This window comes from Entelurus aequoreus, linkage group LG25 (genome assembly GCF_033978785.1).
Source record: "Entelurus aequoreus isolate RoL-2023_Sb linkage group LG25, RoL_Eaeq_v1.1, whole genome shotgun sequence".
Classification (NCBI taxonomy): Eukaryota; Metazoa; Chordata; class Actinopteri; order Syngnathiformes; family Syngnathidae; genus Entelurus; species Entelurus aequoreus.
Genome location: NC_084755.1, coordinates 34,760,742 through 34,787,775, shown reverse-complemented (window position 1 = coordinate 34,787,775; position 27,034 = coordinate 34,760,742). Strand labels below are relative to the sequence as shown.

Sequence of the window (27,034 nt, the reverse complement as noted above, 5' to 3'; positions counted from 1 at the left end):
TGATTATTTTGTTAATATCGGAACAAATCTGGATCAAAGAATTCCAAATGCAGATGATGGGTCAGTTGAGGACTTGAGTGAGCTCATAGACAGAAATCCCAATTCCATGTTTCTTAAAAGTGTAACAAAAGAAGAAATAATCAAAATTGTAAAAAATTGTAAATCCAAGACTTCAACCGACTGTCATGGAATAGATATGGTAACGATAAAAAAGGTTATAGAAGACATTTCAGAACCTCTGACATATATCACCAACGTATCATTTTTAACCGGAAAATTCCCAGACAAAATGGTACGACTTTTGCAATTTTCAATCTATAAGAATGGACTTGGGTAAAACAGAATCCATCCTGTTTGGGTCCCACATCAAACTTAAGAGAGTCAATGACTTCACCATAAAAGTAGGTGACAGTGTCATCACCAGGAAAGATGAGGTCACCTACCTAGGTTCCATTCTAGAGGCTAACCTTTCCTGTGATAAAATGGCAACCAAAGTAATCAAAAAGGTTAACCAACGAACGAGATTTCTCTACAGAATTTCCTCTCTGGTCAACAAAAGCACCTTGAGGATTCTGGCGGGAACTCTCGTTCAACCCTTTTTCGATTACGCATGCACCTCCTGGTACCCTAGCACCTCCAAAACCCTCAAATCTAAACTCCAATCATCCCAGAACAAGCTAGTCAGGTTACTTCTAGACCTCCACCCCAGATCCCACCTCACTCCTACCCACTTCTCTAAAGTGGGCTGGCTCAAGGTGGAGGACAGAGTTAAACAACTTGCACTGAGCCTAGTCTATAAAATCCGCTACACCTCCCTGATACCGAAGTACATGTCAAACTACTTCCTTAACGTAAATGACCGCCATAACCACAACACCAGGGGGTGCTCCACTAACCACGTTAAACCCAGATTCCGAACTAACAAAGGTCTTAACTCATTCTCCTTCTATGCCACATCAATGTGGAATGCGCTCCCAACAGGTATAAAAGAAAGGGCATCTCTATCCTCCTTCAAAACCGCAATAAAAGTTCACCTCCAGGCAGCTACAACCCTAAACTAACACCCTCCCCGGATTGCTAATAATCAAATGTAAACAATCAAATGCAGATACTTTTTCTTTTTCTTATGCCTTCTGATCTCTCTCTCTCTCTCTCTCTCTCTCTCTCTCTCTCTATGTCCACTACTTGATGTCCATATCCCCCCCCCCCCTCTCCACACCCCTAATTGTAAATAATGTAAATAATTCAATGTGATTATCTTGTGTGATGACTGGATTAGGATGATAGTATATATGATAGTATATATCTGTATCATGAATCAATTTAAGTGGACCCCGACTTAAACAAGTTGAACAACTTATTCGGGTGTTACCATTTAGTGGTCAATTGTACGGAATATGTACTTCACTGTGCAACCTACTAATAAAAGTCTCAATCAATCAATCAAATGGAGACGTACACCAGTTTACTAACTACAGACCAGTTTCATTACTTCCACGATTCTCCAAAATCATGGAAAAATTATTCAATAGTCGATTAGATTTATTTATTAACAAAAGTGGGACGCTCGTGGAGAACCAATATGGATTTCGAGCAAATATCTCAACATCAATAGCATTAATTAAAATAACAGAGGAAATTACCAATGCAATAGATGGTAAAGAATGTGCGGTAGCATTTGACACAATTAATCATGATATTTTAATACAAAAATTAGAACGATATGGCATCAGAGGTTTGGTATTGAACTGGGTAAGAAGCTATTTAACCAACAGGAAGCAATATGTGAAGATGGGTGAAAATATGTCAACACGGCTAGATATATCCTGTGGTGTGCCGCAGGGATCAATACTGGGACCAAAATTGTTTAATCTTTATATAAACGACATTTGTAAAGTTACAAAGGACTTAAAGTTAGTTTTATTTGCAGATGATACAACTGCTTTCTGTTCAAGAGAGAACACACAGAAGATAATACAAATAATAACAGAAGAAATGAACAAATTAAAAAGATGGTTTGACAAAAACAGACTATCTTTGAATCTCAGTAAAACTAAAATAAAGCTATTTGGTAATAGTAAGAAAGAGCATCATACGCAAATACAAATAGATGGAGTAGATATCGAAAGGGTAAAAGAAACCAGATTTTTGGGAGTATTAATAGATGATAAAATGAACTGGAAATCTCATATACAAAACATACAACATAAGGTGGCAAAAAACATTTCAATAATGAATAAAACAAAACACGTCCTGGGCCAAAAATCACTTCATATTCTCTACTGCTCACTAGTGTTACCATATCTGAGTTATTGTGCAGAAATATGGGGAAATAACTACAAATGTGCGCTACATTCGTTAACCATGTTACAAAAAAGATCAGTTAGAATAATACATAATGTTGGATATAGAGAACATACAAACCCTTTATTTATTAAGTCAAAAATATTAAAGTTTGGTGATTTGGTAAAATTGCAAACAGCTAAAATGATGTACAAAGCAATCTATAACCTGCTACCAAAGAATGTACAACATTTCTTCTCAACTAAAGAGGAGAGATATAACTTTAGAGGAAAAAATAATTTAAAACATTTATATGCACGTACAACACTTAAAACTTTTAGCATAACAGTATGTGGAATTAAATTATGGAATGGATTTGGTAAATAAGTTAAAAATTGTACTGACATCATCCAGTTTAAGAGGTTGTTTAAATTAATAGTGCTTACAAAGTACGAAGAAGAAGAATTCTGAGAAAAACTTCCAACCTTATTGAAAATATTCTTCATCTCAGTATGTTAATAATGACTGAATTAATTAATTACATATTACAAAACTGTTGTATATACTAGTTCATAGATGTTATTTTATTGTATAAAAAGGTCAGTAAATGATTTTATATAATTGTAAACGCTTTGAAGTGGGAAAGGGGTAGGATTAAATAAGCTTTGCTTCTTCCTACTCCTTTTCGGGCATGATGTAAATGAAATGATATGAAATTGTGTGATGTATTATGATGTAAATGTGTTCATGTTCGAAATAAACTAAAAGAAAGAAAGAAAGAAGCCGTGGTCAAAAGTTGACATACACTTGTAAAGAACATAATGTCATGGCTGTCTTCAGTTTACAATCATTTCTACAACTCTTTTTTTTTTTGTGATGTAGTGATTGGAGCACATACTTGTTGGTCACAAAAAACATTCATGAAGTTTGGTTCTTTTATGAATTTATTATGGGTCTACTGAAAATGTGAGCAAATGTGCTGGGTCAAAAGTATACATACAGCAATGTTAATATTTGCTTACATGTCCCTTGGCAAGTTTCACTGCAATAAGGCACTTTTGGTAGCCATCCACAAGCTTCTGCTTGAATTTTTGACCACTCCTCTTGACAAAAAATGGTGCAGTTCAGCTAAATGTGTTGGTTTTCCGACATGGACTTGTTTCTTCAGCATTGTCCACACGTTTAAGTCAGGACTTTGGGAAGGCCATTCTAAAACCTTCATTCTAGCCTGATATAGCCATTCCTTTACCACTTTTGACGTGTGTTTGGGGTCATTGTCCTGTTGGAACACCCAACTGCGCCCAAGACCCAACCTGATGATTTTAGGTTGTTGTTAGAATAATTGTTTCTAAGTTATTGACTGCCCGGTGAGAAGCAAAAGCTGTCTTTTGAAACCTACCAATAAGAAGGCTTGTAAAACTGTTAGAATAATTATGTATATATTATCACACTAACTTTATGCTTAAGGGCCATTGCTATAAATTATTGTCAATTGTGCTGAAGTGGTATTTTTGTATCTGTGCAAAGCTGGCAGTCCAAAAGATTGCCAGCCGACTTTATCAGTGTTGAGTCCAGATTTGGCCTGTTGGCTGCCAAGGCCGAACACCGCCGTGACGCAGACAGAGCAGAGACAAGGCGATATGACCTGCGTCAACTGATGATTCTAGGTTGTCCTGAAGAATTTGGAGGTAATCCTCCTTGTTCATTGTCCCATTTACTCTCTGTAAAGCACCGGTTCCATTGGCAGCAAAACAGGCTTAGAGCATAATACTACCACCACCATGCTTGACGGTATGAATGGTGTTCCTGGGATTAAAGACCTCACCTTTTCTCTTCCAAACATATTGCTGGGTATCGTGGCCAAACAGCTCAATTTCAGCATCCGGCATTCAGTGGAGTAACATGTGAGCGACGAGATGTGTCTGGAATCGGAGACATTTCTGTACCCATGGAACTGAAGCAAACCATTTCCACGCACTTAGATGAGCTTGCAAAGTCTCTCAACGAATATTTCCCTTCAAGAGAGTCATATCCAGCATGGGTGAGACAGCCATTCACGTTTGCTGTTGAGACAGCAAATGTCAATGATGAATACCTCGACGAAATTATGAAATTCAGCAGAGCCAGGTTCAACAGCAACTCTTCAGAACAACAACGCTCTCAACGTTTTGGTGTTGACAAATGGAAAAGTATCCAGTTATTGCTCAGAAAGCCCCGGAATTTGTTATACCATTTGTTACAACAGATCTTTGCGAGCAATCCTTTTCGAGGATGCTGGACATAAAAACGAAGACAAAGAACAGACTTTGCTTTGAAAATGACATGAGAGTGGCACTTGCCAAGGCGCATATCTGATCTGGTCCCTTAAAGGCAACAGCAGAAGTCACACTGATTTGCAGGCTTGTAATTTGTTGTGAGTTCATGCACTGTATTGGTGGTGTTCTTTGAACAAGGTGATGTTCATGCACGGTTCATTTTGTGCACCAGTAAAAAAAAACATATAACTTTGTCTTGAATTTGAAAAAAAACAAAAACGGTGAATGCGCATATGAAACTGGTGAGGTTCGGTACCTGCAACAAGGTTAAGAACTACTGGGTTAGACCTTTAATCCCAGGAACACCAATTCCTACCGTCAAGCATGGTGGTGGTAGTATTATGCTCTGGGCCTGTTTTGCCGCCAATGGAACTGGTGCTTTACACAGAGTAAATGGGACAATGAAAAAGGAGGATTACCTCCAAATTCTTCAGGACAACCTAAGATTGGGTCTTGGGCGCAGTTGGGTGTTCCAACAGGACAATGACCCCAAACACACGTCAAAAGTGGTAAAGGAATGGCTAAACCAGGCTACAATTAAGGTTTTAGAATGGCCTTCCCAAAGTCCTGACTTAAACGTGTGGACAATGCTGAAGAAACAAGTACATGTCAGAAAACCAACAAATTTAGCTGAACTGCACCAATTTTGTCAAGATGAGTGGTCAAAAATTCAAGCAGAAGCTTGTGAATGGCTACCAAAAGCGCCTTATTGCAGTGAAACTTGCCAAGGGACATGTAAGCAAATATTAACATTGCTGTATGTATACTTTTGACCCAGCATTTTTGCTCACATTTTCTGTAGAGCCATAATAAATTCATAAAAGAACCAAACTTCATGAATGTTTTTTGTGACCAACAAGTACACTACCGTTCAAAAGTTTGGGGTCACATTGAAATGTCCTTATTTTTGAAGGAAAAGCACTGTACTTTTCAATGAAGATAACTTTAAACTAGTCTTAACTTTAAAGAAATACACTCTATACATTGCTAATGTGGTGAATGACTATTCTAGCTGCAAATGTCTGCTTTTTGGTGCAATATCTACATAGGTGTATAGAGGCCCATTTCCAGCAACTATCACTCCAGTGTTCTAATGGTACAATGTGTTTGCTCATTGGCTCAGAAGGCTAATTGATGATTAGAAAACCCTTGTGCAATCATGTTCACACATCTGAAAACAGTTTAGCTCGTTACAGAAGCTACAAAACTGACCTTCCTTTGAGCAGATTGAGTTTCTGGAGCATCACATTTGTGGGGTCAATTAAACGCTCAAAATGGCCAGAAAAAGAGAACTTTCATCTGAAACTCGACAGTCTATTCTTGTTCTTAGAAATGAAGGCTATTCCACAAAATTGTTTGGGTGACCCCAAACTTTGGAACGGTAGTGTATGTGCTCCAATCACTCTATAACAAAAAAATAAGAGTTGTAGAAATGATTGGAAACTCAAGACAGCCATGACATTATGTCCTTTACAAGTGTATGTCAACTTTTGACCGTGACTGTATGTGCTGTGTTCAAGGGGTAAACCCATTGAGACCAAAATAAATAATGTTTTCAAAGTCATTAGCATCTTGTGTCATAGCTGTGAACGTTTATTTTAATTTCAATGACTTGTATTGCACCTAAATCCTTGTTGATACTCTGTATCCTCAGATATTACTGACTGAAGACTGAGTTTTTACTGTTGAAGACCATGATTGATCAGCCATGGACCAGATCGTCTTCAATCATGATAGTGTGCTGTCAGATGTCCACATGCTCTGTCCCAACACACGTCACCTCATGACGCGCCTCAACAGTGTTGGACAGCCTGGTAGGTTGTGTACAGCATACATAACTATGTTGCCAGACAACATGCTGAATTTCCCCCAGGGATCAATAAAGTACTTTCTATTCTATTCTATTCTATATACTCAAGGTAGCTTTTGAGTGCGGAATGCTATGAACTGTGCAAATTAGATTCTGAACCATTGATGTTGTTGCTTGCACGTGTCGGGACTCTCTGCAAGCGCCACACCTGTTTGTCACAAATAGTTTGTAATTCTATACTGGAATTCGAAACACTAACACTGGTAGTATATTTAGTGGACTGGATGTATTTATAGGTAGAACTCCAGCAGAGTTACACCAGCTGCTTATTTAGCTGCATCAATAAAAAAAACAGGGAAAGTGTATATATATTTTGCTAATAGGAGGCAACTAGGGGTGTAACGGTACACAAAAATGTTGGTTCGGTACGTACCTCGGTTTAGAGGTCACGGTTCGGTTCATTTTCGGTATAGTAAGAAAACAACAAAATATACACTAACGTTCAAAAGTTTGGGGTCACATTGAAATGTCCTTATTTTTGAAGGAAAAGCACTGTACTTTTCAATGAAGATAACTTTAAACTAGTCTTAACTTTAAAGAAATACACTCTATACATTGCTAATGTGGTAAATGACTATTCTAGCTGCAAATGTCTGCTTTTTGGTGCAATATCTACATAGGTGTATAGAGGCCCATTTCCAGCAACTATCACTCCAGTGTTCTAATGTTACAATGTGTTTGCTCATTGGCTCAGAAGGCTAATTGATGATTAGAAAACCCTTGTGCAATCATGTTCACACATCTGAAAACAGTTTAGCTCGTTACATAAGCTACAAAACTGACCTTCCTTTGAGCAGATTGAGTTTCTGGAGCATCACATTTGTGGGGTCAATTAAACGCTCAAAATGGCCAGAAAAAGAGAACTTTCATCTGAAACTCGACAGTCTATTCTTGTTTTTAGAAATGAAGGCTATTCCACAAAATAGTTTGGGTGACCCCAAACTTTTGAACGGTAGTGTAAATTTTTTGGTTATTTATTTACCACATTTGTAAACAATGGCTTTATCCTTTTAACATTGGGAACACTATATTATTCTGCCCACGTTAATCAACATTAAACTGCCTCAAGTTGTTGCTCAGATTAAATAAAATGACAAAACTTTTCTTCTACATATAAAAAGTGCAACATTAAACAGTTTCAAGTCAACTCATTATGCTTAATTTATTTGCAGCATTTTGGAAGCCTGTAGTTGATTTATTATGTAAATGTTATATTTGTATCAACATGTGATAGCAGGGACCCTGCCATTCAAAACTAGGCTGCTGCATTACTAATGATTAATGTAACTATATCTGAAAAAATAGTACAATAGCAATAGGAGAGACTATTCATCCCTGAACACCATGGAGTTCATTGATTGATTGATTGATCATGTAGGCCAGGGGTGTCCAAAGTGCGCATTTGCGGCCCCCAGCTAATTGTTTACCGGCCACCACACATTCTGCAAAAATTGCAAAATTGATAATATTGCAAAAATTTAAAAAAAGTGGAATGAGGTGAAATCTAACAAGAAAAAGTTGCAATGTTGACACAAAAGCTGCCATGCAGGCCGTTTTTTTTCTCTCTTTTGTCTTTGTTTATTTTTCTTTTTTTTGCCATTGCTAAAAAAAAAAAAAGACTAAAAATCTATGTTATAATGAATTATTACTTTAAAAATATCACTTTAAAATGTTTTATGTGGAAAAAATCATGCATATATTGTGTGGTTGCCATATAAAAACATCAAAGTTTTATTTGACAAAAGAGCATAAGACAAACAAAATAATAGTTCAAATGTAAAATCAACAGATATATCTGAAGTAGGGCTGCAACTAACGATTAATTTGTTAATCGATTAATGTGTCGATTATTACTTCGATTAATCGATTAATAATCGGATAAAAGAGACAAACTACATTTCTATCCTATCCAGTATTTTATTGAAAAAAAACAGCATACTGGCACCATACTTATTTTGATTACTGTTTCTCAGCTGTTTGTACATGTTGCAGTTTATAAATAAAGGTTTATTTAAAAAACAACAAAAAAACAACCTCTGCGCATAGCATAGATTCAACGAATCGATGACTAAATTATATATATTTAATAGGATTTTATTTAGCTTTTCACTGTGATTACTCAAAAATATTAAATAATTAAAATCCATGGTGTCCTGCATTATTGATCTTTTAAGGCTCTAATTACTAAATACTGCATATTTCAGTTTTACTATAAAAAACAAAGTTGTCTTTGACAGAAAACCTTTTTTTTTTTACTTTATATCAACCTCAAGTTGATATAGAGATTTACTGTAAGCGTTAAATTAAAAAAAATAATAATAATTTGACTTATTTTTAACAGTTTAATGACTGAGACCCTTTATAGTACCCAGGAGCCCTAAAGGTTAAAAAAACAAAAAACATATATTTTGTTAAGGTTTGAAAATGAAAAATATCAAAATGGCCCCCACATGCTTAAATTTTTCCGTGTACGGCCCTCAGTGGAAAAAGTTTGGACACCCCTGATGTAGGCTTTATGATGCAGTTACATTATTATATCAACTATCAGAGACAGAAACTCTTCATTTAACATAATGTCCTTTTTTTCAACACAGCTCAATCAACACAGAAAAAGGTAAAGTGAAATAACAGACAGACAGGGCTTTGCTGTCCGTAACACACACACACCGCAAAATGAGCTAACGTTACGCTAAAAGCGAATTAGCCTTCACCTCAAGCCAGGACTGCGAGCGAGCTGAGCTGCCTTTTATATTTCTATAAGGTCAACGGGCTCATAGTGATGTTACTAGTAGTTGACTGGGAGGTGTTTATTATCATTTGGGGAGAATCCGCTGCCTGATGCTTCCATGCTAAAAGCTGAGCACTGACTACATGCGCTCTGAATACGCACTGTTGATTGGCTGTGTGGGTGGGACAATCCTGGGTGCTGTGTAGAGGACTGACAGAAACAGAGGCAGAAGGAAGCGGAGGCGGCTACTTAATATGTTTGTGTGGAAACTCGTTCGGTACACCTCCGAACCGAACCGAAACCCCCGTACCGAAACAGTTCAATACAAATACACGTGTACCGTTACACCTCTAGAGGCAACATATTCTGCCAACAGATGCAGAAGTTAGTGTTAAGTAAAGGTGAAGTCATGAGAAGTCCTTTGTCCTATTTGTATGTGTAACTGTACTTATGTTTGTATATCTTTTCCCCTATTTTTTCTCTCGCGTTCTTTTGTGAAATTATTCATCCCTATGTTTTGTGCTGTTCTTCCAGTGTTCACCTCTAAATTTGAGATTTTGTCCGATGCTGAAAGGCACGGCAAAAAAGGGTCTCCGACGACAGAAAACAGTGACACTGAGACACGAGTCCAGCTACGGAAAGATGGCGAAGGAGGTGGTGAAGGGACTGTAGAATCTGGATTGGACGAGGATGGAGATTTTGACATTGCACATCGGTAGGGAAGAGCTTCAAAGCACTTGCTATTTGGTCAGGATGTGTGTGAGAGGTTTCATGCATGCAGAAACCAGACAAAATCCGACTTATACAGTTAGATTTTTGTATTTTAGTTAACACCATGTTGACACATACATATATTACTCTATCCATCCATTTTCTTCCGCTTATTCGAGGTGTCTATATATATATATATATATATATATATATATACATATATATATATATATATATATATATATATATATATATATATATATATATATATACATATATATATATATATATATATATATATATATATTAGGGGTGTGGGAAAAAATCGATTCGAATTCGAATCGCGATTCTCACGTTGTGCGATTCAGAATTGATTCTCATTTTTTTAAAAATCGATTTTTTTATTTTATTTTTTTTATAAAAATTTTTTATTTTTTTATTTTTTTTAATTAATCAATCCAACAAAACAATACACAGCAATACCATAACAATGCAATCCAATTCCAAAACCAAACCCGACCCAGCAACACACAGAACTGCAATAAACAGAGCAATTGAGAGGAGACACAAACACGACACAGAGCAAACCAAAAGTAGTGAAACAAAAATGAATATTATCAACAACAGTATCAATATTAGTTACAATTTCAACATAGCAGTGATTAAAAATCCCTCATTGACATTATCATTAGACATTTAGTTTATGAGATGCGATGCAAGTGTAAGCCACTGTGACACTATTGTTCTTTTTTTTTTTTTTTTTTTTTTTTAAATTAATGTTTGTAATGATAATATCAATGAGGGATTTGTAATCACTGATATGTTGAAATTGTTACTAATATTGATACTGTTGTTGATAATGTTCATTTTTGTCTCACTACTTTTAGATTGTTCCGTGTCATGTTTGTGTGTCCTCAATTGCTCTCAATTGCTCTGTTTATTGCTATTCTGAATGTTGCTGGGTCGGGTTTTGTTTTGAAATTGTATTGCATTATTATGGTATTGTTGTGCATTGTTTTCATAAAAAAATAAAATAAAAAATAAAAACTCGTTTTTGAATCGAGAATCGTGTTGAATTAAAAAAAAAAATCGATTCTGAATCGAATCGTGACCCCAAGAATCGATTTTGAATCGAATCGTGGGACACCCAAAGATTCCCAGCCCTAATATATATATATATATATATATATATATATATATATATATATATATATATATATATATATATATATATATATATATATATATATATATATATATATATATATATATATATATATATAAAGTTCTCATTCAACGGGTTTTCTTTATTTTCATGACTATTTACATTGTAGATTGTCACTGAAGGCATCAAAACTATGAATGAACACATGTGGAGTTATGTACTTAACAAAAAAAGGTGAAATAACTGAAAACATGTTTTATATTCTAGTTTCTTCAAAATAGCCACCCTTTGCTCTGATTACTGTTTTGCACATTCTTGCCATTCTCTCGATGAGCTTCAAGAGGTAGTCACCTGAAATGGTTTTCACTTCACAGGTGTCATAGTTTTGATGCTTTCAGTGACAATCTACAATGTAAATAGTCATGAAAATAAAGAAAACATTGCATTGAATGAGAAGGTGTGTCCAAACTTTCGGCCTGTACTGTATGTGTGTGTGTGTGTGTATATATATATATATATATATATATATATATATATATATATATATATATATATATATATATATATATATATATATATAAATATCTCTGAGCAGTAATCAGTGATGTCAGGAAAAAAAAGCAAACGTGATGCGTTTTTGAAATTAATGCGCCACATTAAAATGATCAAAATACATAAATATTCCATTTTGTTATAAATGTGCTTATTACTTCATTACATATATACTTACATTATGAATATAAAACCTGAATGAAGGTGTTTGGATGTTTTTTTATGGGCTTTATAGGCAAAATAGAGCTCAATTGTCAGCAGACTTTTGATTGTATTTATTTACTTTTCAGAATGCATAAAATAAATATATTATTCATCGCTAGGGTTGGGTATCGTTTGAATTCGAACGATTCCGATTCTTTGTTTCGATTCCGATTCCTGGCGATTCTCGATTTCCGGTTCTTTTAAGAGGCAGGGTCAAAAAAAAGTTTAGGATATTCTAAATGAGCTAGCTAACCTACATACAGTCTTTCTGAATGAAATAGTCTGACATTCTCCATCAATTTTAATTCTAATAACTTTTTATGAACTTTACTATAAATTCCTCACAGGGCTGTTTTCAACTAGAATATAAATATCAAATCTATGAACTTGAATATAAATCCTCAAGAGAGCTTTATTTTTGAAAACCTCATGAAAACACATTTACACATAAGTGTATGATGCTGCAGGAAACCTCATGAAAACACATTTACACACAAGTGTATGATGCTGCAGGAAACCTCATGAAAACACATTTACACATAAGTGTATGATGCTGCAGGAAACCTCATGAAAACACCTTTACACATAAGTGTATGATGCTGCAGGAAACCTCATGAAAACCCATTTACACATAAGTGTATGATGCTGCAGGAAACCTCATGAAAACACATTTACACACAAGTGTATGATGCTGCAGGAAACATCATGAAAACACCTTTACACATAAGTGTATGATGCTGCAGGAAACCTCATGAAAACACATTTACACACAAGTGTATGATGCTGCAGGAAACCTCATGAAAACACATTTACACATAAGTGTATGATGCTGCAGGAAACCTCATGAAAACACATTTACACACACAAGTGTATGATGCTGCAGGTACTTAAAAATGTTACCGTGCTCCCACTGATGGGCTAACCTGGTGCAGAAAAGCAAATAACCAATAAGAAACAACTTGCAAAACCCAGTCCAGATTAGCAGCAGGTACAGTATAAAATCAGAGACAGTTCTTGTTTAGGAAAATGACCATATCCGCCTTCTCAGGCAGGATGCGTGAGCGTTCTGGACAGATAGTGTCTCCTGCTGTGGAAAATACACGTTCGCTGGGTGTGGAAGAAGCTTGAACGCATAAATAGGAGACGCCCACGCCCAGGCCCGCTATCCATGCTTGAGCTTGACTGACTCGCTCGGCTATGCTAACACTTCCGGCGGTGGGCGCTTCTTCGTTGGTGTTCAGCGGCTTCTTCTTCCGGTTCGGCGGACATATTTTTTTCCGGTCGGCGGACTAAATTGGCGTGACAGCATCGAAAATAGGAATCGAAATTTAAACTTTTGAACGAGAATCGGAATGTTAGTCCCGGTTCCAATCGATACTCGATACCCAACCCTATTCATCGTCATGTCTTCCATAACGATTGTGAAGGATCGGCATAATCTCCTCCCAAAAAGTGCAGTTCCCCTTTAATAAAGTACTCCTAATCTCAATTTATATGAGTGAATTTACTAGATCAAATACTTAGTTTCCCCACTGTATGGCAGTACATTATGTATTATAATAAGTTTGGCTTGAGGAGACATCTCATTTCTATTTATAAAGTCATTTCCCAAATGATTGTACACATGTTATGAATGTATTTGATTCTTCTGAAGTATGTTTCATTATGCTAAGTAACATGTCCATCACAATGATGATACAAAGGACTTCAGAAAATGCATCACAAACTCTTTTGCATCTTCTCAGACCGAGGAAGAAAAGTACAGAAGAGTGCCACCGAGACGTTATCTGTCCTGTCATTCTAAAACAGTCAAACGTGTCAACTCTACTACAAGAATTTGATACAGACGATGAAGCTGATGACGGCTGTGATGACTTTATACGAATCGGTAAGTATCAAACTTACATAGAGCTTTGTAAGAGCAAAAAAATAGAGTGAAATGTTTTAAGTGTATAAGATACAGCGATTAAGGGTAGATTGTGGGTAGAAAATGATGCTGATACTGTACTTTCAATACATTACATTGAAACTGTATAGAAAGGCAAGATTAAAGAAACAATGACATGGACATTGACCTACAAGAGTTCACTTATGGGTGTCAGGTTCAAACACTGATGACGTCTACTAAACAAGACAAGAAGCAAAGAATCAATTTTGCTCAATTGAGGAGAAACGTGTCAACCTGTAACCTCTTACAGTGTCACCCACGCTCTGGCGAAAGATTGTACGCCACCTCTTTTTATTGGGACTTTCCCTGTTTACACAACAACAGCTGTTTCTAAAGGAATGGGGAGTATGTAAACAGTCATTGTTTTCGGTCACATTAACACAAAAGAAAAAGATGGCTTGGGCTGGTCCTGGATTCATCTTGGGCAAGTCTTTGATCACAATAGATAACCCCCATCCCGTCTCCTCCCATCGTACACAATGGAATTTTCCAAGCCTTTGCTTGGTGCAACAAAGACAGCCTCTTGTCTCTTCATTGGGAACTCGGAGAACGGAAAGTTTTTTAATTTACATACAATTTTTCTGACAATAGGCATAGTTCAACTTTAGGTGTTCTCTTGGTCCACTTGTCTTGTGATGGTTTGCACAATTAAACATAAGACTGTCAAAATGTTCTATCCTTTTAAATGACATTATTTACAATGAGGCTGGATGTGGATTTTTTCAGATTTAATACATTGAGTATCTATTTCATTATTTGTGTTTCATTTTGTTATGGCAAAAATACTTATGAGTGAAGGCAATTTCACCTTCAGAGCTTAAATTAATTTAGTTTAAAAGGAAACTGCACTTTTTGGGGGAATTTTTCCTATCGTTCCCAATCCTTATGAGAGACAAGAAGATACAAGTTTTTTGTTTTGTTTTTTGCATTCTAACTTGTAATAATTGTGGCTCGTTTTAGGTGGCTACCAACGCAGCTAATGGAATCAATCCATTCTGCCTCTAAATACCTTTAAAATACATCCAAAAAAATCTGATTTTAATTTCAATCGTGGCTTTTCATGATCATAAAACTATAAAAATCTAAAAAAAAAAAACTATTGATGGGCCGCGCAACGTACATGCAAACTCATGAGCTTGTAACGATAAAACAGATGATGAGCGAATGAATGAAAAAAATATCATGCCTACTAAAAGTTTGGGATGTCACCATGACTATTTATTTGACAACAATATACACACAACAGTCACAACTCTTTTTCTTAGAGCCTGAAGTTGCCTAATTACTTGTCAAGCTGACAACAAAAGCACAGCACACTTCCTCCTTTTACAATAATAGCACGGTGCGCCACATCCAGTCTGACTGCGCGGACAAAATAAAGCTTTCAAAAAAGTACCTTACGCAAGCATAATGTACTTGAAGGACTTACTGATACATTTGCGGGTGTATTATGCTTTGACCTAAAATATTGGTCAAAATTGTCCAAAGATGTATTGCACCAATAAATGTGAAGATTTTTGCATTTCATTAACAAACATTTTATTAATTTTTTTTGGACACAAAAAACACACATTATTTAGTGGTAAAATATGTGTAAAAGACTTAGACTAGAGACTCAAACTTAGACTTCCTTTTTTATTGTCATTCAAATTTGAACTTTACAGTACAGATAAGAACGAAATTTCGTTACATAAGCTCATGGTATTGCAGGATAAAAAAGCAATAAGGTGCATATATAAATAAATAAATAGGTTACAGTACAGATAAATATATTGCACTTTTTCACATGCATCCACGTTTATGTATGTATGTTATATTGTCTTTTTTATTCCAGCGAGTTAATCCATTTTGGGGGGCGGTAAAAAACGTAATAAAAAACAAAGAGAAAAACTGAATTGTATTGTTTTTTGTATGGTAATTGTAGAGGGACAAGCGGTACATAATAGATGGATGACTATTGCTATTTAAAATGTATTGTTAATACTGTTATTATTTTACTTGTTGTGGTTTATTCGTTACTAATCTACAGCCATTTTAAAGTACAATTTTGGTGCTATGACAAAACTCATGTTTTCAAATTTAATTAGGTGGTTTTTGATAGTTGTCTTTCAGCATTATTTAAGTAGTCAGAGGAATCCATCTTCAAGGCAAGTTTATTTATAGAGCAGATTGTACACAAGACCATTCAAAGTGCTTAACAGATTCATAAAATTACAAGAAGGTACGGTACATAAAATGATTAATAGAATTACAAATCATCATAAAAATAATTGTGAATTGAGTTAAATGCAAAGAGTGCAGCTAAAGTACTCTCAGTTGTCATATGCACCGCTAAAAAGAAGTGTTTTCAGCTTTATTCACAGAGTACTGTGATGCATTCAGAATTTACTCCTAAACCTGCATCTGGATAGGTTTTTAACTTAAGTCTTAAAATAGACTTGAATTGCCTCTGGTCTCCCTTCAAAAAATTAGATTTTTTAACTCAGAACTAGGACAAGTCTGAGACTATTTCAATCCATGCCACATCAATGTGGAATGCGCTCCCAACAGGTATAAAAGAAAGGGCATCTCTATCCTCCTTCAAAACCGCAATAAAAGTTCACCTCCAGGCAGCTACAACCCAAAACTAACACCCTCCCCGGATTGCTAATAATCAAATGTAAACAATCAAATGCAGATACTTTTTCTTATGCCTTCTGATCTCTCTCTCTCTCTCTCTCTCTCTCTCTCTCTCTCTCTCTCTCTGTCCACTACTTGCTGTCCATATCCTACCCTCCACACCCTTGATTGTAAATAATGTAAATAATTCAATGTGATTATCTTGTGTGATGACTGTATTATGATGATAGTATATATGATAGTATACTGTATATCTGTATCATGAATCAATTTAAGTGGACCCCGACTTAAACAAGTTGAAAAACTTATTCGGGTGTTACCATTTAGTGGTCAATTGTACGGAATATGTACTTCACTGTGCAACCTACTAATAAAAGTCTCAATCAATCAATCAATCCATGCCTGAGAAAGCCATTTTAGTAAATCCTGGTTATAATTAGATGTAGTTTAGAACTAAGACCTTTTCCCCGTACGGGAAACCGGGCCTTAAGGTTTTATTTAAACTAAAAACACAATATCCAGATAGCAGAATGACATTTCAAGAGCAGTGTACAAACTACTTAAAAGTAGAGATGTCTGTTATTATCGGCCGATAAATGCTTTAAAATGTAATATCGGAAATTATCGGTATCGGTTTCAAAATTATCTGTATCGGTTTCAAAAAGTAAAATGTATGACTTTTTAAAATGTACACAGACGTAGGGAGAAGTACAGAGCGCCAATAAACCTTAAAGGCACTGCCTTTGTGTGCCAGCCCAGTCAAATAATATCTACGGCTTTTCACACACACAAGTGAATGCAAGCATACTTGGTCAACAGCCATACAGGTCACACTGAGGGTAGCCGTATAAACAACTTAACAAAATATGCGCCACACTGTGAACCCACACCAAACAAGAATGACAAACACATTTCGGGAGAACATCCGCACCGTAACACAACATAAACATTACAGAAGAAATACCCAGAACCCCTTGCAGCACTAACTCTTCCGGGACGCTACAATATACACCCCCGCTACCCCCTACCTCCCCCCACCTCCATCCCGCCCATCTCAACCTCCTCATGCTCTCTCAGGGAGAGCATGTCCCAAATTCCAAGCTGCTGTTTTGAGGCATGTTAAAAAAAATAATGCACTTTGTGACTTCAATAATAAATATGGCAGTGCCATGTTGGCATTTTTTTCCATAACTTGAGTTGATTTATTTTGTAAAACCTTGTTACATTGTTTAATGCATCCAGCGGGGCATCACAACAAAATTAGGCATAATAATGTGTTAATTTCAAAGACTGTATATATCGGTATCGGTTGCTATCGGTATCGGTAATTAAGATTTGGACAATATTGGATATCGGCCAAAAAGCCATTATCGGACATCTCTACTTTAAAGTATACATGTTGATTATTTTGTCTTCTGTCTTGCTAGAGAGTTTGTTCTATGACCAGCTGGCGTAAATGTTGACACTCCTAAAAATAAATTACTGGTTGCTAACTGAATGTTTGGAAGCAATTTGGCCAACAACTACTTTTTGCCAGTATGGTAACAAACTGATGAACCGGTAAGTTAGTGATATCAATCACAAATAGCAAGGTATGCCGCAAACTAAATAATAAATAAATAAATAAACTCGATGTATGCAAGTACAATATAAGGCTGCTTTCAACAGAAGGTCATTAAACATCTGAAGACTTCCTTCAAAAGTGGTTTTGTACATTCTGTTATGACAAAAAGTGAGAAAATAAACTAAACTAGTGTGTGTACAGTTTCAACATTTTAAATAGTAAATGTATTTTTTTACAGAGCATACTATGGCAACGCCCCTGGAGGATGTTGGCAAACAGGTGAGTAACTCTTTGTCTGATTCTTCTGTTGCACTGACTTTAATTACAAGTATTTTATGTTAATATCTATATACTACTCTTTATGGAATTATTTTTGGTGCCAACTCACATGCATTTTTTTTTTGATAATTATTTGTAAATTAGGGGTGTCCAAACTTCTTCTGCAGAGGACCATTTACTAAAAAATAAGGATGCAGGAGACTTTTCTGATAAAGCCAGTTAAATGTAGATATTTTACAAACTACCGTACTCACAAACAGTTAGACGTTGACCTTAGTGAAACTTTTGAATGCACAAAAGTTTAGAAAAGTTCAGATTAAGCTAGGAAAATTTAACTTTGTTCCACACTGAGCACATAATTGAAGTCATGACAACTTAGCTGAACATTTGTGAGCGTCTCTTCCATTCGAACTAAAGTATCTCTTTTGTCTCTGTCCTGTCAGGTTTGGAGAGGGGCTTTCCTTATGGCTGACTTCCTCCTCTCTAACCCACTCATGTTCAGAGCGGCGACAGCTGTAGACCTCGGAGCTGGAACGGGTTTAACCAGCATCATCATGGCCACCGTAGCTAAACGGGTCTACTGTACAGGTAAAAGGTCACCAAGCAATGAACTAACTTTGGTTGTGCCGATGTAGGGCTGGGCGATATATCGATATACTCGATATATCGCGGGTTTGTCTCTGTGCGATATAGAAAATGACTATCGTGATATTCGAGTATATGTTCTCACACAGTTGCTTTTAGCTGCGGGCATTACACGACAGGCGTTTCTCCCTCTTTGTTGTCTCTCCTTCTCACAGAGACATAAAAAACAAGCGCACCTTCTTACATACGTCACGCGTGCAACGTCAAAGCAGAGAGGTAGCTACATGGGTAACATTAGCTGTGATGCTAACGGTGCGGTGCGAGTGGTAATACGAGACAAAGAAGGTGCGAATCTGGTAACAAATGGAGGAAGAATTAATTCCCAAGAAAAACAGCAGGGGGTGCATCGTCTGGCCGTGGTTTGGCTTCAAGCGGGAATATGTCGAACAATTATGCGGCAAAAGCGTTGCCACAAAAAGTAGCGGCACTGCTAATTTGGAGCATCATTTGAAAAGTCACCCGCTAGAGAATGAAGAGTGCTTGAAACTGCATGTCAACATCTCCATTCGGTGCCACACCCACAAAATGCCGAAGCAGGAACCTACCACAGAACGAAGGACATACACTATTTGATTTCCTATTATGCAGCTCATTTTTATTTGACAGTTATTGAAATATCTTGTGTGACATCATGCACAAAAGTGCACTTTATTTGTTTTTAACTATTGTAGTGGCGTTCTGTACAGAAAGTGCACTTTAATGTAGTGTTGTTTTGATATGTCATCTTAGTGACATCATGCACAAAAGTGCACTAATAGCTTGTTTTAAAATGTCTCTGACAATCTTGCACTTTCTGTTTTGGAAATGACATGAATGTTTGTGCCACTGCTTAATAACTGTTTAATAAATGCACTTTTGCTAAATTGACTTAGTTGTGATTTCCCTCTCTGCATGAAAGTTTAAAAGTAGCATATATTAATGAAGTATGAACAAGAATGTTTTAATGTAGACACATAGACTCATCATACTGCTGTGATTATATGCATCAAGTGTTCATTCAAGGCTAAGGCAAAATATCGCGATATATATCGTGTATCGTGACGTGGCCCAAAAATATCGAGATATTAATAAAAGGCCATATCGCCCAGCCCTATGCCGATGCAACATTTTCACTTCCGATATCAACACAAAACATGAATACATGTATTTTGTAGTGGAAAAAGTCAATCAAAAAAGTTTGATTTAGTGGAATTATTCAGAGATCTATGGTACGTCTGAAAAACACTAACCTATTTATTTTTAACCATCTGGAATTGACCTATGCTGTCTTTAAGTTGAAGTGGAGTGGTAATTGTTTTTTGTCAGATCTAGTGACCACAATAATACATTAAGTTAGGCTCATTATGCAGTAAGTTGAATGATACAAACACGTTTGTTGCCGTATATTTTCTACTATGCTTCTACCTTGGAGACTTTGTGTCAGTAAGTAATATGCAACTATAACTATTTGATGGTTGTTTATCTTGACAAATGTATTTTAGTCTACAATATTGTTCAGCTAAGGACCCGTATTATGTGTGTCTAGCTTGGGCGCCATTGTGTGCTTAGCTGTTGTGTAGCTGCGAGCTCCTAGTAGCCTGTAGCCTACTATATTTATCTTTTGTGAATTAGGTCTTTAAAATACAAAAAAAGACAAACCTTGTGTGTTTATTGGAGGACAATTTACCGTATTTTTCGGATTATAAATCGCAGTTTTTTGCATAGTTTGCGACTTATACTCTAGTGCGACTTATATATGTTTTTTTCCGTCTTTATTATGCAATTTCGGCCGGTGCGATTTATACTCTAGAGCAGGTGTGTCCAAACTTTTTCCACTGAGGGCCGCATTCTGAAAAATCAAAGCAAGCGGGGGCCATTTTGATATTTTTTACTTTAAAAACCAACACAATATATGTATAAAAAATATACATTTAGGCCTCCACTCAGGCTTGATCTCGGGGACCCCAAATGGTTTTGGTCGAAAAAATATTAAAAATGTGTCATTATTCAGTATTATTATTTTTATTATTATTCAAGTTTTAAATCTCTAGATCAACATTAGGTCTATCTGTCAATATAACGCTTTTAAAGATTTAAGTTGTATGCTCTTGTTGTCAAAGAAAACCCTGTTTTTTTATGGAAAAAATACAAAATACGCAATATTTTCACACAATAAAAATTTTAAGTGGAATATTTGAGATTATATAATAATTGGAGCCTTAAAAAGGTCAATCACTCATAACAACATTGATTTTAATTCATTTAATTCATTTTTTGAGCAATGACACTTAAAAACAAATCACACAAAAATTATTGGGGATCCAAATAATTATAGTGTTAAAAAATAAATTCTATTTTTTTTTTTACTGTTTACTTTTAACACAATAATCTCAAGATCAAATTCAGATCCATCCGTCAATTATAAGTTTTATTGTTGTTTATGTTTTTCGTTTGTTCGTTTTAGGCCCTTCTTTTTAAAAAACAGCTCAGTTTTTTATATGGCAAACACAAAATATGCAACATTTTCCCCCAAAATATCTCAGATGTGACGTAATTGGAGCCTTGAATAGGTAAATGATAATGATAAATGGGTTATACTTGTATAGCGCTTTTCTACCTTCAAGGTACTCAAAGTGCTTTGACAGTATTTCCACATTCACCCATTCACACACACATTCACACACTGATGGAGGGAGCTGCCATGCAAGGCGCTACCGGCACCCATCAGGAGCAAGGGTGAAGTGTCTTGCCCAAGGACACAACGGACGTGACTAGGATGGTAGAAGGTGGGGATTGAACCCCAGTAACCAGCAACCCTCCGATTGCTGGCACGGCCACTCTACCAACTTCGCCACGCCGTCCCCATAGGTCAATAGATAGGTAGAATAGGTCAATAATTCATAATGACATTGAAGAAAGAAACATCCTGCATGGCAGCTTTGTGTTATTAGAGTATACATTGCGACATTTTCTTGTTACATTTCACCTGTTTGCTCTTTTATACCACTTATCATGTTTTTAATTGTTTTCAATCGTATTTTTAAAATGTGCCGTGGGGCCGTTAAAAAATGACAAATGGCCCCCGGGCCGCACTTTGGATACCCCTGCCCTAGAGCGACTTACAATCCGAAAAATACGGTAGATGTTAAGTGGCTGAACTGCTTTGCACAAGTAAACACGCTGCAGGACTGCTTATATTGGAGATTTTAGGTGCAAGCCGATATAATCTGATACAGTTTTGTTTGGATTGATGTAATAAACAACAAAGCTATTACATCTCTGAGTAAATGCATTGATGTTGTGTTGCAGATGTTGGAGAGGACCTTTTAAGCATGTGTCAGAAAAATATAACATTAAATGAAAACATGATCGAGCGTGCAGGTAAGAAAGTGGCTAAAATCTGTTTTTAAGCTTTGAATGAAACAGTGCAATGTCGTTCTGGAGCGTCTGCCGAATGTATACAATTATTTTTTTGACCAACCAAAATCAACAATCTTTTCAATTGATACTTTGATTTGGTACAATTTGTCATACACAGTATCTTGTTTATATAGTAGGCACAGGGTGGGAACAATGTACAATATTTTCATTATTTATTATGAGACTGACAACTAGGGATGTCCGATAATGGCTTTTTGCCGATATCCGATATTCCGATATTGTCCAACTGTTTAATTACCAATACCGACATCAACCGATACCGATGTCAACCGATATATGTAGTCGTGGAATTAACACATTATTATGCCTAATTTGGACAACCAGGTATGGTGAAGATAAGGTACTTTTTAAAAAAATTAATAAAATAAGATAAATAAATTAAAAACATTTTCTTGAATAAAAAGAAAGTAAAACAATATAAAAACAGTTACATAGAAACTAGTAATTAATGAAAATGAGTAAAATTAACTGTTAAAGGTTAGTACTATTAGTGGACCAGCAGCACGCACAATCATGTGTGCTTACGGACTGTATCCCTTGCAGACTGTATTGATATATATTGATATATAATGTAGGAACCAGAATATTAATAACAGAAAGAAACAACCCTTTTGTGTGAATGAGTGTAAATGGGGGAGGGAGGTTTTTTGGGTTGGTGCACTAATTGTAAGTGTATCTTGTGTTTTTTATGTTGATTTAATAATAAAAAAATAAAAACCCGATACCGATAATAAAAAAAACCCGATACTGATAATTTCCGATATTACATTTTAATGCATTTATTCGCATCTCTACTGACAACCATGTACAATTCCCACTTGAGGTTGGACCCATCTGTGCCAAATATTTTGATTTGAGTTCATTGACATTTTGTTTTACCTTACATTACATGTTATTCCCTTGGAAATGTTTGGTCCCAACATCTGAGCTCTCAAATTATCCGTCATCGTCTTTTCTTGTCTTCGTGAATGGCAGTATTGCTTTTTAGACTCACTAGTTGAAAAGAAAGTCATTGTATACACAGCACTACAAAAGCCCCACAAAAATATGAATGTGATGTTTTTTTCTGACCACAAGGTGGTGAAGTGAAAGTGCGACAGTTGGATTGGCTCAAGTCAGAACTTTGTACAGGTGAGAATATATTTTAACATAGTAGAAGGAAATGTAGTTTGGCTTGATTTTTACTTGCAGCTATCAAAGACTCAATAAAATATGTATTGCCTAGATCAGGGGTGTCCACATTTTTTGACTTTGGGGCCGCATTGGGCTGAAACAATTTGGTTGATGGCCGAAAGCCAACTGCATGTAAAGTAACTATTTTTCGGACTATAAGTCGCAGTTTTTTTCATAGTTTGGCCGGGGGTGCGACTTATACTCAGGAGCGACTTATGTGTGAAATTATTAACACATTACCGTAAAATATCAAGTAATATTATTTAGCTCATTCACGTAAGAGACTAGACGTATAAGATTTCATGGGATTTAGCGATTAGGAGTGACAGATTTTTTGGTAAACGTATAGCATGTTCTATATGTTATAGTTATTTGAATGACTCTTACCATAATATGTTACGTTAACATACCAGGCACGTTCTCAGTTGGTTATTTATGCCTCATATAACGTACACTTATTCAGCCTGTTGTTCACTATTCTTTATTTATTTTAAATTGCCTTTCAAATGTCTATTCGTGGTGTTGGATTTTATCAAATAAATTTCCCGCAAAAATCTGACTTATATCTGTTCTTTATTATGCATTTTCGGATGGTGCGACTTATACTCCGGAGCAACTTATACTCCGAAAAATACGGTGTATATATATTTTTTTATGTGTGCGTGTTTATTTATATATATATATATATATATGTATATATATATATATATATATATATATATATATATATATATATACTGTATATATATATATACTGTATATATATTATATTAATATAATGGATATATAATTAATATAATTGCTTATTAAAGGCATGTGAAAGTTCGACTTCTACCTTCTTTATTTCTGTGAGGACCTTAAAGTTTTGTAATCCAGTGTTTTTCAACCTTTTTTGAGCCGAGGCACATTTTCTGCGTTGGAAAAATCCAGAGGCACACCACCAGCAGAAATCACTAAAAAGTGAAACTCAGTAGACAATAAAAAGTCGTTGTCGCAATTGTTGGATATGTCTTTAAACCATAACCAAGCATGCATCACTATAGCTCTTGTCTCAAAGTAGGTGTACTGTCACCACCTGTCACATCACACCCTGACTTATTTGGAGTTTTTTGCTGTTTTCCTGTGTGTAGTGTTTTAGCTCTTGTCTTGCGCTCCTATTTTGGTAGCTTTTCCTCTTTATTTTGGTATTTTCCTGTAGCAGTTTCATGTCTTCCTTTGAGCGATATTTCCCGCATCTACTTTGTTTGTTTTTATCCTTCTTTGTGGGGACATTGTTTATTGTCATGTCATGTTCGGCTGTACATTGTGGACGCCGTCATTGCTCCGCAGTAAGTCTTTGCTGTCGTCCAGCATTCTGTTTTTGTTTACTTTGTAGCCAGTTCAGTTTTAGTTTCGTTCTGCATAGTCCTCCCTAAGCTTCAATGCCTTTTCTTAGGGGCACTCACCTTTTGTTTATTTTTGGTTTAAGCATTAGACACCTTTTTACCTGCACGCTGCCTCCCGCTGTTTCCGACATCTACAAAGCAATTAGCTACCGGCTGCCACCTACTGATATGGAAGAGTATTACACGGTTACTCTGCCGAGGTCTAGACAGCACCGACACTCAACAACAACACATCATTCGCAGACTATAATTACTGGTTTGCAAAAAATATTTTTAACCCAAATAGGTGAATTTAGATAATCTCCCACAGCACACCAGATTGTATCTCACGGCACACTAGTGTGGTTGAAAAACACTGTTGTAATCAATCAGAAATATCAAGCAGCTAAAATGCGCCAAACATGGATAAGTTTGGAGAGTGTTTTGCATTTTGCCCATTGTGCTTTGTAATGGATGGGTATAATTTTTTATATGTTTATGGTGAATGGACATTTTTTATAATATCCACAAAGTTCAGTGGCCATGTCTGTTGACATTTTGTGTTGGTTGGATTTATTATTTTTTTGCACCATGACTAGGGAAGGTTGTTTGCATTGGGTCGTATAAATAAATGCTGCACATTCAAAGTTTCGTAAAAGGTTATTGACCAGAAAAAACTTGTTTTGTCCACTAGATGGCGATAATATTGTATCATTAAAAATGTTATACTTTTAAAATGAACACGATCTCCCTTCAGGCAAAATTCCTTAATATACTCATGACGTCTCACGGGCCAATTAGAAGACGTCGTCGGGCTGCACTTGGCCCGCGGGCAGTAATGTCGACACCCCTGGCTTAGATAATGATAAAGTCAGTTCCGGTTGTACCTTCTGTCCTTCTAACCTTAAATAATAAAAGTATTCCATTCATCTCATTATAGATTCTGATGTTGAATTTAGCTGGACAGAGGAGGAAGTTGCGGACATACATGACAATGCTAGCTTCATCATTGCTGCCGATGGTAGGTGAAAGAGAATCTTTTACTGATGTCACATATTATGTGTTTGTCTCTTGAATGTGTGTATGTGTTTGTACGCAAGACGGTGACAACTCACAGTTTCAGTTTGAGATTAAAGGCCTACTGAAAGCCACTACTACCGACCACGCAGTCTGAGAGTTTATATATCAAAGATGAAATCTTAACATTGCAACACATGCCAATACGGCCGGGTTAACTTATAAAGTGCAATTTAAAATTTCCCGCTAAACTTCCGGTTGAAAACGTCTATATATGATGACGTATGCGCGTGACGTCAATCGTTGAGCCGGAAGTATTGGTACCCCATTGAATTCAATACAAAAAGGCTCTGTTTTCATCTCAAAATTCCACAGTATTCTGGACATCTGTGTTGGTGAATCTTTTGCAATTTGTTTAATGAACAATGAAGACTGCAAAGAAGAAAGTTGTAGGTGGGATCGGTGTATTAGCGGCTGGCTGCAGCAACACAACCAGGAGGACTTTGACTTGGATAGCAGACGCGCTAGCCGACGCTAGCCGCCGACCGCACGGATGATCGGGTGAAGTCCTTCGTCCTTCCGTCGATCGCTGGAACGCAGGTGAGCACGGGTGTTGATGAGCAGATGAGGGCTGGCTGGCGTAGGTGGAGCGCTAATGTTTTTATCATAGCTCTGTGAGGTCCCGTTGCTAAGTTAGCTTCAATGGCGTCGTTAGCAACAGCATAGTTAAGCTTCGCCAAGCTGGTAATTATTAACCGTGTAGTTACATGTCCATGGTTTAATAGTATTGTTGATCTTCTGTCTATCCTTCCAGTCAGGGATTTATTTATTTTGTTTCTATCTGCATTTGAGCCCGATGCTATCACGTTAGCTCAGGAGCTAAAGAGCTTCGCTGATGTATTGTCGTGGAGATAAAAGTCACTGTGAATGTCCATTTCACGTTCTCGACTCTCATTTTCAAGAGGATATAGTATCCGAGGTGGTTTAAAATACAAATCCGTGATCCACAATAGAAAAAGGAGAAAGTGTGGAATCCAATGAGCCAGCTTGTACCTAAGTTAGGGTCAGAGCGAAAAAAGATACGTCCTGCACTGCACTGTAGACCTTCACTCTCACTTTCCTTATCCACAAATCTTTCATCCTCACTCAAATTAATGGGGTAATCGTCGCTTTCTCA

The 27,034-nt window shown here is 36.3% G+C and overlaps 1 protein-coding gene across 1 annotated transcript in view; it reads left to right on the top strand.

The window, feature by feature from the left end:
- mettl22 (methyltransferase 22, Kin17 lysine) overlaps positions 1-27,034 on the top strand; it is a 38,876-nt gene that overhangs the window by 552 nt on the left and 11,290 nt on the right. The window contains exons 2-9 of the mRNA XM_062036365.1: positions 6,253-6,412; positions 9,731-9,911; positions 13,574-13,716; positions 18,198-18,238; positions 18,682-18,826; positions 22,172-22,243; positions 23,381-23,434; positions 25,781-25,861. Of these exons, the coding sequence (XP_061892349.1) occupies positions 6,307-6,412; positions 9,731-9,911; positions 13,574-13,716; positions 18,198-18,238; positions 18,682-18,826; positions 22,172-22,243; positions 23,381-23,434; positions 25,781-25,861 (823 nt within the window). The 5' untranslated portion in view covers positions 6,253-6,306. The remainder of the gene's footprint in view (positions 1-6,252; positions 6,413-9,730; positions 9,912-13,573; positions 13,717-18,197; positions 18,239-18,681; positions 18,827-22,171; positions 22,244-23,380; positions 23,435-25,780; positions 25,862-27,034) is intronic.